The sequence below is a fragment of the Talpa europaea genome (assembly GCF_964194135.1).
Source record: "Talpa europaea genome assembly, chromosome: 14".
In the NCBI taxonomy this organism is placed as follows: Eukaryota; Metazoa; Chordata; class Mammalia; order Eulipotyphla; family Talpidae; genus Talpa; species Talpa europaea.
The window spans coordinates 64,846,385-64,863,250 of record NC_140082.1 but is presented as its reverse complement, the minus strand read 5'-3'; the positions used below and the strand labels follow the sequence as shown (position 1 = coordinate 64,863,250).

At 44.9% G+C, this 16,866-nt stretch overlaps 1 protein-coding gene across 2 annotated transcripts in view; it reads left to right on the top strand.

Moving 5' to 3' along the window:
* Positions 1 to 13,581: 13,581 nt before the first annotated feature.
* The window catches only part of DESI2 (desumoylating isopeptidase 2), a gene marked incomplete at both ends in the record, with an annotated part of 48,178 nt that continues 44,893 nt past the window's right edge, over positions 13,582 to 16,866 (top strand). For both annotated transcript variants that reach the window (XM_084254179.1, XM_084254178.1), the window contains one exon: positions 13,582 to 13,623. In XM_084254179.1, coding sequence (XP_084110305.1) covers positions 13,582 to 13,623 — 42 coding nt within the window. The remainder of the gene's footprint in view (positions 13,624 to 16,866) is intronic.

Below are 16,866 nucleotides of genomic sequence, written 5' to 3'. Positions count from 1 at the left end.
CAGACAGGATGAGATTCTGAAACTATGAATTGAATGTTTCACCCACTGTTACAAAGGGTTAGGCAGTTTGGGTGGTAGGAAGAGTAGTGGCTTGTGGCAGCCATAGAATGCTTCTTGCAGGCCTCCTAGTGAAAGAGTGTAGATGTCTCACTGTATCAGTTTCTACCCTCTGCAATCTACTGCCACATTTGCTCCAAAGCCAAGTGCCCCCCTCACCTTCTAATGGCAGAATGTGGATGGAGTACCTAAGGAGAGTGAATTCTGGGTAGACATAGAATTCCCCAGGCTCACAAAGGCTTTACCAAACCTTAGATGCATGACAGCTAAGGACACCTCCACCCAACATCACATATCACATGTCTACATGGCCTAATGACCATCTCAATCTTCCACAACCTCCTACTTCCTTTCATGTAAGCACTTGCCCTAGTAAAATAAACCCTTGCACATTTAATTCCATGTTGGTGGCTATTTCTTGGAGAACCTGGGCTAGCACTAGTGGTAATATGAGTGGTCTGAGAAGACAGAGGTGATTCAAAACTTGCTCACCCAGTACTCAGCAGGCAGAAAGGGCAGCATTCTGACATGTATTTGGGGCACAAAGAGTTCCTGGATCAAGGTGGTGTTTCAGTTACTAAAGTTTTCATCGGTAGTGACCTGGGGAAATCCTGGTGGAGAGAAGTGCCATGGCAGGTGCAATTGTGCAAGAATTATAAAACACAGCAAAGTTGATGGGTTATTGCTAATTAAGGTAGAGATAGATGATAGATAAAAATATTAATATATATTGTATAAGTATAAAGTATACAATGTTATATAAGTATAAAGTATACAACATGTTTATTTGACATGTTTATATATCATAATATAATTGCCATCGGGGCATTAACACCTAGCAAATAGCATATTTATCTCTTTGGTGGTAGGGAAAATTAAAATCTCGTCTCTTAACACCTTTGATATTTATGATACAGTATTGTTGACTAAAATCGATATGCTGTGTATTAGCTCTGCAGGACTTATTTGTCTACTTGTTCCAAGTTTTTACCCTTAAGTAACATCCCAATTCCCCCACCTCCAGCCTCTGTATCCACCATTCTAGTTTCTATTTTATAAGTTTATCTTTTTTAGATTTCACATTTAAGTGAGATTTTATGGTATTTGTTTCTCTTTCTGGTTTATTTCACTTAGCATGGTGTCCTCAAATTGGATCTATGCTGTTGCAAATAGCTTGATCTTCTTCTTCTTCTCAGCTGAATACTCATCCATTTTACCCATATACTACATTTGTTGACAGAACTTAGATTGTTTCCATATGTTGGCCGCCGTGAACAATGCTGCAACAAACATGGGAGTGCAGATAGCTCCTCGAAATTTCATTTCTTTTGGAGATATACCCAGAGGTGAAAATGGTATACGCAGAGGTGAAAATGGTATGTAGTAGTTCTATTTTTTTTAATTATTTGAGGAAACTTGATAGGATTTTCCATAGAGGCTACAGCAATTTACAACCCCACCAACAGCTTGTAAGTGTTTTCTTAGCTCAGAATCTCCCCAACACATCTCTCTTGACAACCTGTAGAAGATTAGTGAGAAAACCACAGCAATTAAAAGTTAAGTGTGAGAACTAGGGTGCCTCAGTGGTAGTTCATAAAGAGCTTATCATCACAAGTAACAAAGGGTGAAAGAAGATCCTTTCATTCTATGGGCTGAATGAGACCAGGAGTCGCAGGGCTGAGGATAGGTTTCAACACTCAATCAAAGCAGGTCTGTTATGCTTTGTCAGATATCATAAAGACTGGGCTAGAGCCCTCTGGATGGATGTTTCTGAATATATTGACTCTGCACACCTGCTCCACACCACACCCAGGTTCTAAGCATGCAAAACTGGCCCATTGCTCTCTGGTAATACTGTACGAGAAACATCTTCTTCCAGGCTGCAGCAGTGCATACCCAGCTCCACCAGAGAGCCCCCTTCAGCAACTGGATGCAGCAGAAAGTGCCTTGCTCCGCTGCACCCTCTGAGCCCACCACCACACCCAGCACAAACCAGATTTGATGGCCAACTTGGCTCAGGGCAGGTATTGGCATGCCAGTGGGAATCGGCTTTTTTGAATCCTGCATTTTTGAAAAAACATCAGGCTTGAACCCAGGCTAGTGCCAACCAAGTTTTGAAAACAGCACCCGTTCTGAAAACACACCAATTAGGTTTGAAGCCTACACACCCTGAAATCTATATAAGACAGGGTAGCAGACATATTCACACATACTTGTCAAGACTCTTTCCTGGGAACACTTTTGCCTCAGATCTCTGACTTAATGAAGACTCTTACTTGGGAAGACCTTTGCTTCTGAGATCCACTTGGAACCACCGGGCCACCTCCCTTGCTGACTAGTACCACCAACTTGTGCCTTGTACCATCTCTAGTGCTGTTTCCTGTTATTGTTGTGTCCAGAACTGCCCAGCCAGCCTCTGGACTGCTGTTGCTGACTGCTGTGGCACCACCTCAGCAGCATCACCTGTGATTACCTCCAGCTACCACTATGAGTGGGTCCTGGCCCAACACTTATTGGTGTTCCCGCAGCTTTAGGCTCTCATAGAAGGGACAACTCCATCATTCATGAGCAACTTTTGGTTTGGACTATTAGACACTGCACACACTATCTGGAAGAGGACAGACAGCTATTTGTGGCCTTCGAAACTCTTTCCTTTTTTAAATCTCTCTCCCAATTTCCCCCTTGTAAATAAACCTTGTTGCTGTACTCTGAGCTGTGTCTTGCAATTTTAAGTGCATGGATGAAGACCCACAAACTGTGATGTTCCCCAGGTTTGCACAGTTTCAATTTGGTGACCCAGGTGGGACTGGACACCTTGGTTGACGAGCCCAAGAGTCTTTTCATTGCATCGGTCACCATAGTGCACTGCACTTGCAAGACAGATGACAGAATTTGATTTACAGTAATATTGAACAGACAAGTATTCACTTTCAATTTGGATGGCACTGCTTCCTCTCCTTCTTCCCTTCCTTCTTCTTCTCCCCTGCCCCTGCTCCTTCTACTTCTTACAGCCTAGGTTTTGGTTTGGCAAATCTAATAAGGTTGATTTTTGTTTTCTTGGAGATGCTGCAGGTGTACATTTGGGGCTTATTTACAACCTCTAATTTAGGATGTTTGCTTCTCAGGGCTTCTTGGGTATATGTGTGTATATTTTCTATAGTTCCTTTCAGTTGAGATTCAACAAGAACTGTTTGAACTCTGTAAATTAGTTTTGGAAAAGCCAGAGGCCCACTTGATGGTACAAAGAAAAGGAGAACTTGGGCCTCCCCAGTGGCGCAGCAGTTGAGCGCTGGGTTGAGAAGCTGCCCGCGGCCTCTGCGGTGCCGGTTCGATCCCTGGCTGTTCCCTGGCCACCGGAGGAGGGTCCCACATGGCGCGCAGACCTCTCCTGCCGCCCGCTGCTCCCCTCGGCAGTGTACTTCGGTCCTTCTGCCTGCTCTGCTCCCTGCTCTGGCTCTGGTGAATTCTCTCACCCTCCCGCGCTTCTGACTGTACCCAGTGCTTGTATAGACAAAAAACGAACAAACAAATAAATAAATAAACAAATAAAACATGCCTCTATAAAAAAAAAAAAAAAAAGGAGAACCACCTTCCCCTCACACTTATTGGCACCCTTGGACACACCATGTAGAAAGGGCCACTTTGGGGGCAGCTATGGTGTGTCTACAGACCTCATTGATGCCTCTAGAACAGTTTCTTCTTCTCATACTAGTCAGGGCACCCAATATGGAAAAAAAAGAGCTTCCCTGTGGCAGGACAGTTCCCTCTTCACCAAATGAGAGTTCTGAGTGAATTGAACGGAGTTAGCCTGTTGGATATTATTGGTCATACAACCCTTTCCACTGGGTACCTCCTGAACTGGGAAAACCCTGTCCTTCTATACCAGCAAGCTCATAAAAAGATAACCAATTTGTTTACATCTATTTTTGTCTCCCATTCAGCTACTTGGGCAGACATAGAATTCATATTAAATACATTATTAACATCCAGTGAACAGAGAGTGACTTTAGGCAAGGCTGGTGAAGAGGCTTATCTCCACCAGTAGGATCTATCAATAGAAACCCTAGAAGCTGTCCCAATGGTAGACCCTAACTGGGACCTCAATGATGAGGATATGAAAAGGTTAGAGCACTGTCAGAAGTACTTGTTAGCAGGAGTGAGTCAGGGAATTCCCAAGCGAAACAGTTTTAGAAAGACACCATAGCATCAATAAAAGGTCAATGAGAATGTGAGTTCCTTGAAAGAGTTATGTTAAGTAATAATGTTAGGGGGAAAGGATGTTCTGAGCTAATCCCATACAAGCTTTGTGGACTCCACCCCCACTCCAGACCAAAGCCATCAGGACTTTGGGAAAGACAAATCCTGTCACCATCGAAGGGAAGGTGGCAGGGACCTGAGGGTGGAGTTAAGCAGCCAGGATTGGTATAAAAAACCAAACACGTGGGCCTTGGGGGACTCACTCTCTTGCTTGCCTCCTGGCTTCACGGCTCCTGGCTCATGGCCAGCTCTCAGAGCACCATTTGGGATTCCAAATCAGTGGATCGGGTAGGACACATTTAAAACTTTGTCTCCCACTTTTCTCCCTTAGTTGTACATTTCCTCATTTGCCCTATAACACACCAACAGGATAGACAATCCCCAGAGCCAGAGGTTGTTGTCCCAGAGATAGATCCTGGATGGCACCCTAACAATGGAGGAATGGCAATGTTGGATCTGTATAAAAAATGTTTATTGGTAGGACTGCAGCAGGGAATCCCCAAACAAAAACTTTAACAAAATATTACAACTTTAACAAGGACTAATGAGGATCCATCAGAGTTCCTTGAGAGAATTATTCAACATACACTAACCACATGGATATAAACCCAGATGCCCCAGAAAATGCTCGTCTGATCACTATGAAGTTCATTACCCATAGTGCCCCAGACATAAAGAAAAAGTTAGCTAAGGTGGACGGCGTCACAGAGATGAGTCTAACCCAGGTAGTGGACTTAGCATTTAGGGTTTATAATAATAGAGAGGACAGGAGACCGAAACCTACGACTGTTTTCCTACAAAGAGAGCACAGAACAGGAGTTCAGGGAAATAGTAATGGATAGAGACATGAACCCCTAGGAAGAAATCAGTGTGCTTTCTGTAGGGAAGAGGGACATTGGAAGTACAGTTGTCCCAGATTACAGGGAAGCAGCAGATTCAATAATTACAGAAGGCAGGATAGAAGGCTGAGAACACCACAATATGATGATTCACGCAGGGGTTACAGGAGGGAAGATAGAAGGAGTACACAGAACCAGGAACCAAGGAGAGAGGAAAGAAGACAAATGTTAGCACAGAGTAGAGGCTCAGATGATGACAGGGAATACAGACAGAAGGAATTGAGAGCCCAGTACAGAGGAAAGGAGACAAATGACAGCACAGGGTAGAGCCTCCGGTGAAGATAGGAGGGAATATAGACAGAGTAGAAGGAATCTAGAGCCAAGTGCAGAGGAAAGGAGACAAATGATAGTTCATGGAGAAAGTTCAGGTGCAGAATAGGGGTGCCCAGGGGCTCCACTAGATCTAAAGAAGCCCATTACAATAACCCCTCAGAGCCCTGGGTAACACTCACTGTGGGGATGATTGATTTCTTGGTGGACACTCAGTTTTGAATTCAAAATTAACTAAAATGAGCAAAGAGACTGTAGCAGTCACTGGGATTACGGGAAGGCCACAACAGAAAGCCTTCTTACAACCTTTGGAGTGCCAGCTGGGCACCACACAGCTCCAGCATAGCTTCCTATACATGGAAGAGTGTCCAATCCCTCTACTTGGTCTTGACCTTTTAAGTAAGCTCAACACATGAATTATATTCTCACCAAAACATCAGAGGCTTCACCTACAGTTGCCTCCAGAGCATGCTCTGCGGTGCCAGATGTTACTTACTCAAGATGTTCCACCGAAAGGTGAAATTTTACCTCCAGAAATTGTTGAAAGAGTAAGTAAATGGGTATAGACTGATGGAACCCCAGGACATGCGAAAAATGCAGAGCCTGTAAAGATAGAAGTGATAGAGGGGAGCAGAACCCCGAGGAGGAAACAATACCCCTTAAAGGAGGAGGCCTTGAGGGAAATTGAGCCAGTATTGAAAAGGTTCCTTCAATCTGGACTCATTTGGCCCTGTCGCTCACCGTACAACACTCCGATTCTGCCAGTGAAGAAACCCCATACAGGCGAGTACCATTTTGTCCAAGATTTAAGGGCCATTAATGACATTGCTCAGGATTTACATCCCACCGTGCCTAATCCCTACACCTTATTAACTGCTATACCTGGTGACTTCGGGTGGTTTTCAGTATTAGACCTGAAGGATGCCTTTTTCTGTATCCCAATAGATGTCCAGGATCAACTGCTTTTTGCCTTTGAGTGGCAAGACCCTAAGTCCAAGAGCACTCTCCAGTATTGCTGGACTGTGCTTCCACAGGGGTTTAAGAACTCCCCAACTGTTTTTGGGGAAATACTGACCAGGGATCTCAGGAAGGTTCAATTAAACCAGGGCATCTTGTTGCAATATGTAGATGATTTATTGATTGCAAGTCCAGACTACAAATCTTGTCTGGAAAATACCATAGTGGTACTGAACCACCTGAGAATGTGGCTATAAGGTGACGTATAGATCTGTAAACAAATGGTGACGTATTTGGAGTTTGAAATTAAGAAAGGCAGACGGAGCCTGATGACAGAAAGGAAACAGGTAATTTCAGCCCTTAAAGTCCCCAGCAACCGGCTACAGTTGAGCGGATTTTTGGGTATGGCTGGGTTTTGCAGGATTTGGATTCCTAACTTTGGATTAATAGCAAAACCCTTATATGATGCTCTCAAAGGCCTGGGCTCTGAACCTTTGTCTTGGACCCCAGAATGTCAAAACGCCTTTGATGATATACAAGTAAAGTTGATCTCAGCACCAGCATTAGGGCTTCCAGATCTTAGGAAGCCATTCAGACTTTATGTACATGAGAGACAGGGGGTTGGCCTAAGAGTGCTAATCCAATTGTTGGGGCCAGAAATGCAGCCCATTGCTTATCTGTCCAAACAATTGGACCACACCACTAAGGGATGGCCTCCATGTTTGTGTGCTGTAGCTGCCACTTGTGACCTCTTACACGAGGCAGAGTTTACACTGGGTCAGCCCATCACTGTGTGTGTGCCACATCAGGTCTTGACATTGCTAGAGCAGAAGGGTGGACTTTGATTGACTGCTGGGAGAATGGGAAAATATCAAGTAACTCTGTTGGACAATCCTAATGTGAAGCTGCAGGTTTCTAACTCCCTGAACCCCGCCACACTGCTTCCAAGCAATGCAGATGGACCTGAGGATGACACTTTAATCCATAACTGTTTAGAAACCATAGACACAGTGTATGCCAGCCTACCAGATCTGACTGACCAGCCTCTGCCAGATCCAGAGTAGGAGCTATTTACAGATGGCAGCAGCTTCATGGACCAAGGTTGTCGATGTGCGGGATATGCAGTGGTGACGCTCCAGAACACTGTGGAGGCCAAGGCTCTTCCGGCAAGTACATATGCGCAAAAAGCCAAATTAATAGGCCTGACCCATGCATTGGAACTCTCAAAAGGTAAAAGAGTCAATATATTTACTGACTCCAAGTACTCTTTTATGATTCTCCACATACATGGGGCCATTTGGAAGGAGCGGGGACTCCTAACTGCCAGTAACAAGGACATCAAACACCCATTAGAAATCCTGGCCCTGTTAAAGTCAGTAGCTTTACCATCAGCTGTTGCCATGATGCATTGTCCTGGCCACCAAAAGGGTGGGTCTTACATGGCAAAGGGCAACAGGGCAGCTGATCGGGTGGCTAAGGCCGCTGCCGGTTCTGCTCTCCAGGGTGCACTCATCCCTCTTGTGGACCTGACTCAGTATGCTCCTGAATACACCGTGCAGGATGAGGAGAGAGCTCGTGCATGGGGAGCTCTCCAGCTCCACTTGGAGAGTAAACTCCCATGGGATGATACTCCTCCCGGAGGCCCTGGTATACCCGGTGCTAAAACATCTTCATGAAGGATCTCACTATGGGAGAGATGCCTTATTAGAAACAGTGCGCCCATATTTGAAGGGCCCGTATTTACACAAAATAGCACAACAGATCACCCGAGATTGTGAATTATGTGCCAGGAATAACCCCAAGATTGACTCCCACCCTAAAGCCATTGGGGTTCAATATCGGGGCAAGTGCCCTTTTGAGGACTGGCAGGTGGACTTTACACAAATGCCTAGAACAAAAGGCAATTTCAAATACCTCTTGGTTTTTGTGGACACGTTCTCGGGATGGGTGCAAGCATTTCCCACAAAGATGGAAACAGTTTCCGAGGTTGCAAAACAGCAAGAGATAATTATCTCTGAAAGAGATAATCCCTCGCTTTGGGTTGTCCAACTCCATACAGAGTGATAATGGGCCGGCATTCGTCTCTGACGTTACTCATGCAGTAAGCAGTGCGTTACAGATAAACTGGAAATTGCATGCTGCATGGAGACTGCAGTCTCCTGGGCAAACAGAAAAGATGAACCACACCTTGAAGAAAACCTTGGCAAAACTGTGCCAAGAAACACAACTTCATTGGGACAAGGTAATATCCCTTGCCCTCCTCCACATAAGAGTGGCACCTAGAAGTGAGCTACAATTAGCCCCTTTGAGATTGTGTTTGGAAGACCTTTCCAGGCCTCGGTTCTGAAACCCAGTCCGGAAATAGCACAAGATTGCTGGATCACACAACATCTGAAACACATCCTGGAGGTTCTGGCAGTAATTCATAACTTTGCAACCTCAAGGATCTCTATGCCTCCTGATCAACCATTGCATCCCTTCAGACCTGGAGATCAGGTCTTACTGAAGACTTGGCAGAGTGGGGATGCCCAAAACCAGCTGTCGGAAAAATGGACTGGTCCCTATGATGTTTTGTTGAGCACACATACTTCTCTGAAACTTGCAGGCATAAAACCCTGGGTACATCATTCCAGAGTTAAGAAAGCCCCAGGAAGAACTGACCCAGAGACGAAGTCCCATTGGTCTTGTGAACCCATTGAGGACTTGAGATGTTTAAGAAACAGACAAAAATTTGAATGTTACTGACTTCTTTTCCAGTTATTGTTGCAGGATACCCAAGGACTCACTTTTTCTGAAGAAACCGTGAGAAAACTAACATGCTGCTGCACCTCCACTGCTGTGCTGGTCCACGGCAACATGCTCTAACCAATCTTCTTCCTTTCAAAGTTTAGGAGACGTGAAATAACATCTAGGATCATGCATATGTTGCCAGTATTTTTTTTTTTTTTTACACAGAAAGGCATTCAATCTTGATTTTGGTATTTCCTTTTAACTTTTTGTTTTTAACTTTGAGATTTTTTTTTTCTTTTCTCTGCTTGTTTTTGTTACTTTGGCCTATGAGTGAAACTGCAGTTGTATGAGATATCCCACACGTGATAAATGGTAACTAAAGAGCTCTTTGTGTCTATATGTTGTCTGTATGTCCGTTCCTTGTGTCCTTGTCTTGGCCTCCAGTGACTGACAAATTGGTATACATGGTGCCCATAGACAGTGAAGAAAAAAAAAAAAAGAGAGTCTCCAGTTATGAGGAAACACAAAGGTTATGGTTTCCTGTCAACATTGTACTACTGAAGTAAGCCAGTGCCTTCATAGAGATTGAATATTGTTTCTGTTATTTTTTCTGATATTTATGGCAAAGCTTCCCAGAAATCTAAATTCAAGTACAAATTTGGTAGCCTGTCATTTGGCTGATGCAAGGAAATTTTGTGGAACCTCAGTAGAACTCCTGAGACACTCCACAAAGTTTCTCCCTTTCCTCCTGGGAAAGGCATTAGATGAATTTGTTCTATTTGGCTCACCTAGTGGGGTAAAACTAGAAGGGAAGCATTGTCACTTAGCAAAATAGGTAACACCTTGACCTGATATGAATGTAAATTGTCAATGGTGATCGTCACCTGGAAATATTGTATACTTCAATTGTTTAATATCTGCAGAAATTGTTTCTGGAAATATAGGGAGAAAAGGTCTCAACAAATTCCTATTGATGGAAGGGTTGACAGTAAAACTTTCTTATTAAGGACTGAATAGACCTGGAAATACACCTGATATTTACTAAGTTTTCTTTGACATAATACTGGTAATTTTTTTGCATTTTGTTCTGAATCCACAAAGTTTTCTTGTTTTGGTGACCAGGATCTGCCGCAAGGTTGCAATTTTTTTTTCCAGCAAAGCTAACTTGTGTTTGCATTTTCTCTCCCCTTGATACCAACACAGCATAAAAATAGTGGTAGTAATCTTTTACTACTTATCTCAGAATCTGTTTTTGCATAACTTCCGTAGGGATTTTGTTTGCTTAAACTGAAAAAATTGGACATAAGTTTCATTGTGTGGCTTTGAGTGGAGTTCTTCCAAAAAGTTGAAACAGAGCTGAACCAAGAAGAGGAGAACCTGTTTGCTTTGTTCATAGGGTTCCAGAGACTTCCAAAGAAGGTGCGGAAGCTTGCCTCCATTGGCAGGACTGGACAACCCAGCCAACGAAAAGTCCCTGGTACCCTCGAGAAGAAGAAAGCCCAGGTGGAGTCTGATGAAACCAACTTTGTTCCAGAAGCCTACATGGACCAGATGTCCACAGTTCCCTCTGATCCTATACGGAGTATTCCAACAAAGCCAGCTAAAATTGCTGCTTAGTTATTCTGCCCTGTGATTTTATGCAAAAATAGGCAATATGGTTTAAAAGTACCATTAGTTTGCAAACTTTTGCTATCCTGTTCAAAAATTTGGGATCAGGGATGAGAGAACTTGTTTTTACATAAGTCGAACCATTTTAAGATTTCTTTTTCCTGCGATTTTGACACATTGGCTGTCTTGTTCTGGCTAATGCCTCCAGATTTTTTTTTTTTTTTTTTTTTGGCTTGGACTGATGAACTGTTTTTTCAAGAATGGAGGACTTTTGCTTTCCACAATGGACAATATCTGGAGGGACTGGTTTTCTTTCACGCTGGAACCCTGGAAAATTTTCATCTGAGACTATATCCCAGCATCCATATATTTGATCTTCAGCACCATGGAAATGGTGGCAAAAGTGAAAGGGGGGAAAGGATGTCCTGAGCTAATTCCATGCAGGCTTTGTGGACCCCACCCCCACTCCAGACCAAAGCTACCAAGACATTGGGAAAGACAAATCCTGTCACCACCAAAGGGAAGGTGGCAGTGAACTGAGGGTGGAGTTAAGCACCCAGGATTGGTATAAAAAACCAAACACATGGGCCTTGGCGGGGGGCTCGCTCTCTCGCTCGCCTCCTGGCTTGCGGCCAGCTCTCAGAGAGCCATTTGGGATTCCAAATCGGCGGATCGGGTAGGACGCATTTAAAACTTTGTCTCCCACTTTTCTCCCTGAGTTGTACATTTCCTCATTTGCCCTTTCCTTGTAAATAAACCTTTTATTAACCTTTCATGTGTGCCTGCAGCAGAGTATTGATAAGTCTTCTAAGCGCGTGGGTGAGGACCCACAGTCAAGCAACCCGTTTTGTATCGGGGCTGTCCTATAACAATAATACCTACACAGACAGGTCTCCTGCAGTCAACCTGAGATTACTATCAATCACTTCATCCCATTTTAATTCTTTGTAAAACACAAATGACTGTGGAACCAAGCTTAGCCGAAATTTCGCCATTTTGTATATCCTCCATCTTGATATGTTAGTCCTTGTACAGCCGCATTCTGGAGATAGTTTCAACAGTCACAACCCTCACTCCTCTTGGTGACGAAAAAGCAGACCACCCCGGCCACCAATGAGGGCAGTCTTATCCATAAATGGACAGCATCTTTAACCGTCCAATCAGTTTGACACTATAACCGTGCGCGCCAAAATGCCTTTGTAGTAGCCAATGAGTAATTGCCAGCTTGTTTCAGAATTCACACCTGCTTGTGACCCTATAAAAGACCCCTGCTTCCTCTGCTCTGCGCTCTAGCCCTCTGCCATTGCATCGGTCTGTGCGTGTAGTGAGCCTGTAATCAACTCCTTTGTGTTCTTGCATCAGCTGTCTGTGTGTCCTTGGGGGCTACACTGGTCGACGTTGGGCACAACAATGATAGTCTGTTTGTCCTCTCTTGTTTGTTACTGTATTCTCCAAGACCTAACAGTGCCTGGAATATGGTAGGCAAGTAACAAACATTTGTTGAATGAAAACGAAAACCTACTGCATCCCAGCTGAAAGGTCCATGCAGGAGGCCACAATGCAGAAGCCAACCAGGAAGCCCACCTGGGGGGCAGGAATGAGGATACCTGCCTGGAGAACTCAGACAATGAGCCTCCCCCCTCCCCCCACGAGTCTCTTCTCAAACAAAGAACCTCTACCTGCCCTACAAACTTTTCCCGCCATAGGAGCCCAACTACCCACCCGACCTCTCCTCACCCTATAAAACCCTGCTTCCCGCTAACAACTGGCGCGACTCCAGTGACCCCCGCCTTGGGTCAATAAACTTTCCCTCCCTTTGAGAAATTTAGCCTGGCTCTCCTTTCTTTACCGCGCCAAACCTTTCACCAGCGTTGTGCTAATCTATGAAAACTGTACTCTCTTCTCATCTCAGCAGGACAGTCTCATAAAATGTAAATTTCTATATTGAGGATTAACCAGATACATGTTACAGCTGCGCCCCCCCCCATTTCTCCATCCATCCCTTTGCCCCCTGCAACCCCCCCAAAAAAAAAACAGGGAGGAAAGGGAGGAAGGTTTGGGAAAACAGGGTCACTCTGATCTTTCGCCACATTTCTTTGGCTTCAGCGGGCTCGCTGCGACATAAACTAACAGTAGCAGCAACAGCGAAGCGGGGTCGAAGGCACAAGACTTCACAGCAGCCCAAGGGCGACCCGCATAGTATCAGGGGTAGATCTAATGCACTGCATGCTGGGGAGCTTAGTCTCCTGGGGACGCTTAGTCTTGCAGGGATCGGGACCTCCGAGCATGCTGGGAGCTGTAGTCCGCCGCTGAAAACACGCCCGGTGGTTGAGACTCAGCCCGTGCACTTTAAACTGGGAGTAGCGGCACCATCGCTGCAGTGCATGCTGGGAACTGTAGTCTTTCTGGGACCCGGCTCCTTTAGCGTGGAGAGGCGCGTAGGCTGCGCCATTTTAGGTCCCGAGGTGCGGCAGGAGAAAGTCAGAGCGCAGGCTCTGCCCGGGCCGGGCTGGCCCCGCCTTCGGGGTGTCAGGGCCCACCCCCCGCTCAGGCCCCGCCTTCCCCCACGTGTCTGCTGCCTAGGGGTGGCGCCTGAGCCGGAGCGGGCTCGCCACCGGTCCGGCCGCGTTCGCGCTTAGTGTCCTGTCGGCGGCGCCCCCGAGCTCCCGCCCTGGCCACCGCGGCCGGGCTGAGCGCTTCGAACCTGGCTCTGGCCCCCTAAGGCGCCCCCGGGGGTAGAAGCGGCCTCGGCCCCGCGGAGACGGAGCGGCTGGAGGACGAGGCGGTGGCCGCGGGGAGGAGGATGGGGGCTAATCAGTTAGTGGTGCTCAACGTGTACGACATGGTGAGTGCGGCCCCTGGCGGCCCGAGCCCCGGCCCAGGCCCCGCGGGTCGGGCTCGGACCCCGGCCCCACGCGCTTCCTGCCGCGCGTCTCCGCCTCCAGCTTAGTTCTCTGGGAGTGGGGGGAGGGGATATTATTTTTCAGTCCTCTCACACGTCCACGCGCGGGGTAGTGCTGCCCAGTCAGCCCGGGGGCTTCAGCCTCGGCTCAGGTCGGCTGAATCTCACCCGCGTCCCCCAGCTTGGCTCGGACCCCGGCGCTGGGCCCGACCCCTTGACCGACTGGCAGTGTCCTTCCCGCAGAGCTTCCGTCGCGCATCCGACCCCTGCGCCCACCACCTGCACTCAGGTGCTGCCCACTTCCCGGGCGCCCTCCCTGCTGCTCTGCTGCTGCCCAGCCATACATCTCTTCATGCCCAAGTCTTCGGAACTCCCAAGCTCTCTTAAGTCCAGAAAGTCGCAGCTGCCCTGCCTGTGTTAGAATCTCTCAAAGGTGAACGGAGCCGGCAATAGTCTTTGCCTCCAAGGCGGCCTCGTTAAAATGAATGAGGTTAAAATTTATCAAGAAAATTAGTCCAACAGGAATTATTTAGAGATCACGGTAGTGCTTTCCTACGTTCTGGAGACCACTTTGCAGGTGATGCAACAGGTATCTGACGTGACCACAGGAGAGGGAATGGAAGGGTTTGTTTATTATGTCATTAACTTTGGAGTACTGCAAGCACACTTAATCGAGGCCAAGGATTGGTCTTGCCTTGTAATTGCAATTGAAATATCCAGAGAGAATTATCGTTGCAGTTAGATGTAGGGTTAATTTTTTTTTTGTTTCGGAAAAATTTGTGTTTTTTTGTTTAAAATGTTTAAAATTTTTAAGTGAATTGACCAATGGAGAAGTTCCTGACGTTTTCTGGATTAGCGATTTAGAAGAGTAGAAATACTAAAGGTGAGAAGTCTTGATTCTCATTCACAGATCTAAACTTTATGTTTCCTTGCATTGTTTAAAAGTTTATAAATTTACAGCGTAAATCTTGCATAGAAAGGAATGCCCCCATCCCATAATATGGGAGTTATGTCAGGAGGGTGTAGAGTTGCCTGGGATATGAGTTGCTTTGAGTTGATTTCTGATGTGAATTTGGAGGGAAAGGAGATAGATTGATGTGTGAGAAGAGTGAAACAGTATACAAAAAGTTACAAAGAAGAATAATCAGAACTAGAGATCCTAAGAAAAGACAGTACTTTGTAAAAAGTCTTTCGCCTGTGTCACTGGTGAAGAAATAATTCTCTAGATTTAAGGTTTTTGTATTCAGTTAGATACCTTTATTTCTCATGACTGTTTATTGCCCTTTTACTATTTCTGTCTTTTCCCCCACCTCCCCCATCTAAATTTGGTTTCTTATTCATTACAAACCATCCATCAGGATTCTCTGGGGAACACTGGATGCCCTGCTAGATTATTAAAAACCCTTTATAAATTAGGATTACACAATGGCTAGAGGGCCATAATTTATTTTTAAGATTTATTTATAGAAGAACCAGGGTACAGGTCAGATGTGGAGGAGGGGGGATCAGAACAGGCAGACTGATGAAATACACTGAGGGGAAGAGCGGGCGAGACAGGAGAGGTCTGCTCCACCATGAGGTCATCTCCACTGCCGGCAGGGATTGAACCTGCACTGCAGAGGCTGCGGACAGCTTCCCAGCGCTGCACTCAACGGCCCACGCTACCAGGGAGGCCCGAGAGGGCCATGGTTTTATAGCCTAAAGGTTATCTGTGAAAAGTAGAGGAAGAGAGAAGTTTTGCTTTTTTAATAAAACTGAAAATACACTCGTTGGCATATAATGGACTTCTTAACATTTTAGATATTCTGTGACTCAAAAATCTTTGCTGATTGTGGTAAATGTAGGAAATGCTAGAGATGATATTCAAACCAGTGCTTTAAAGAAAGTGTTCTCAAAGAGGTTAAAAATATTAACAGTCTGATTCCTTATATGGTATTATGTTAAGTAGTTAAAGAGGAAACAGATAGGAAAAGAGATAATTTAAACCTGGTAGCTAAGAGCTAAACTAGGTAACTAAAATTAAGATCTGGATTTCTAGACCATAGTCTGATTTATTCTTTACTGAGTAATATTCACATATGTTTCTCATGTATTGCTTTTTTCCTATCAAGAGGAGTCTATGAACATTTATCAGAATTGTAAATAGTTGAATTATTAGATTTGTAATTATCCTTTCATGTTCGTTTGAGGACTTTCAGTTGGACTTCTGTCTAATTCAGCAATCTACAGTTCTTTAATTTTGACTCTTCAGAAGCCATATAAATGAATTGTCTGTTCAGTAATTTAGAATATCATAGATGAGGTACAATAGTAAGAATTCAAAACAGAATAGCGTGATTTTGATAAGAGAAGAAAAAGATGTAAAAGAGGAGACTGCTATGGTTGTAGGATCACGGAATGCTCAAAGACAAAAGGAACTTGAAGGATTGGTAGGAACTGCGCAGGCAAGAACAATCACCATGAGCAGAATGGCAGGAGTAGGGAAGCATCATTGGATTTTGGAATTATCAGCTGGTCCAGTAGAACTAGAGTGTAGGGCACATAAACAAAACTGAAAGTTTCGTTAGCTCTTTTGTTAGTTCGGGGCTTGAATGAAGGACTGAATGGGTCTGTGGACCAGAGAGACCCATTTAAATGTGGTTGGGAGCAGTAGTTCCGGTGGGTAAGGTACAAATTTGTATCTGTTACACTTATTTTTCTCAGTCTTGGTTCTTAAAACATTTTTGCTTTATGTCAAGGGCAAGTTCCTTTTTTTATCTTTCGTAACACCTCATAGATAACCTTTTATGAAGATTGCTGTTGTTTGTACAGGTCACGTACGTCAGTTGTCTAGTCCAAATTATGTGTACATGGAACTCAAACTTTGATTTGCACTTATAATCACTGTTTATAGGGTCTTCATGCCTTGTATTCTGGGTCCCTGTCAGACTCTGCTCCAGCTCTTATTGTATTTTTCTTGTTTACTAAATTGGGAGGCTGCTGATCATTTCTTTTCTACCCTAAATCCCATATTTTTGAAAATAATTGTATCAGGGTCACTTGTATTAACTTCCTTTTCATGGAAGAGTAGTATTATCCTCAAATGGTTATTTAATTTTACGTAGCGCAGCTAAATTATTGTTTCCTGCCTTCTCATTGATTATGTTTTTCTGTGTACTTTGGGGCAGTCTGCCATCAGTAAAACAT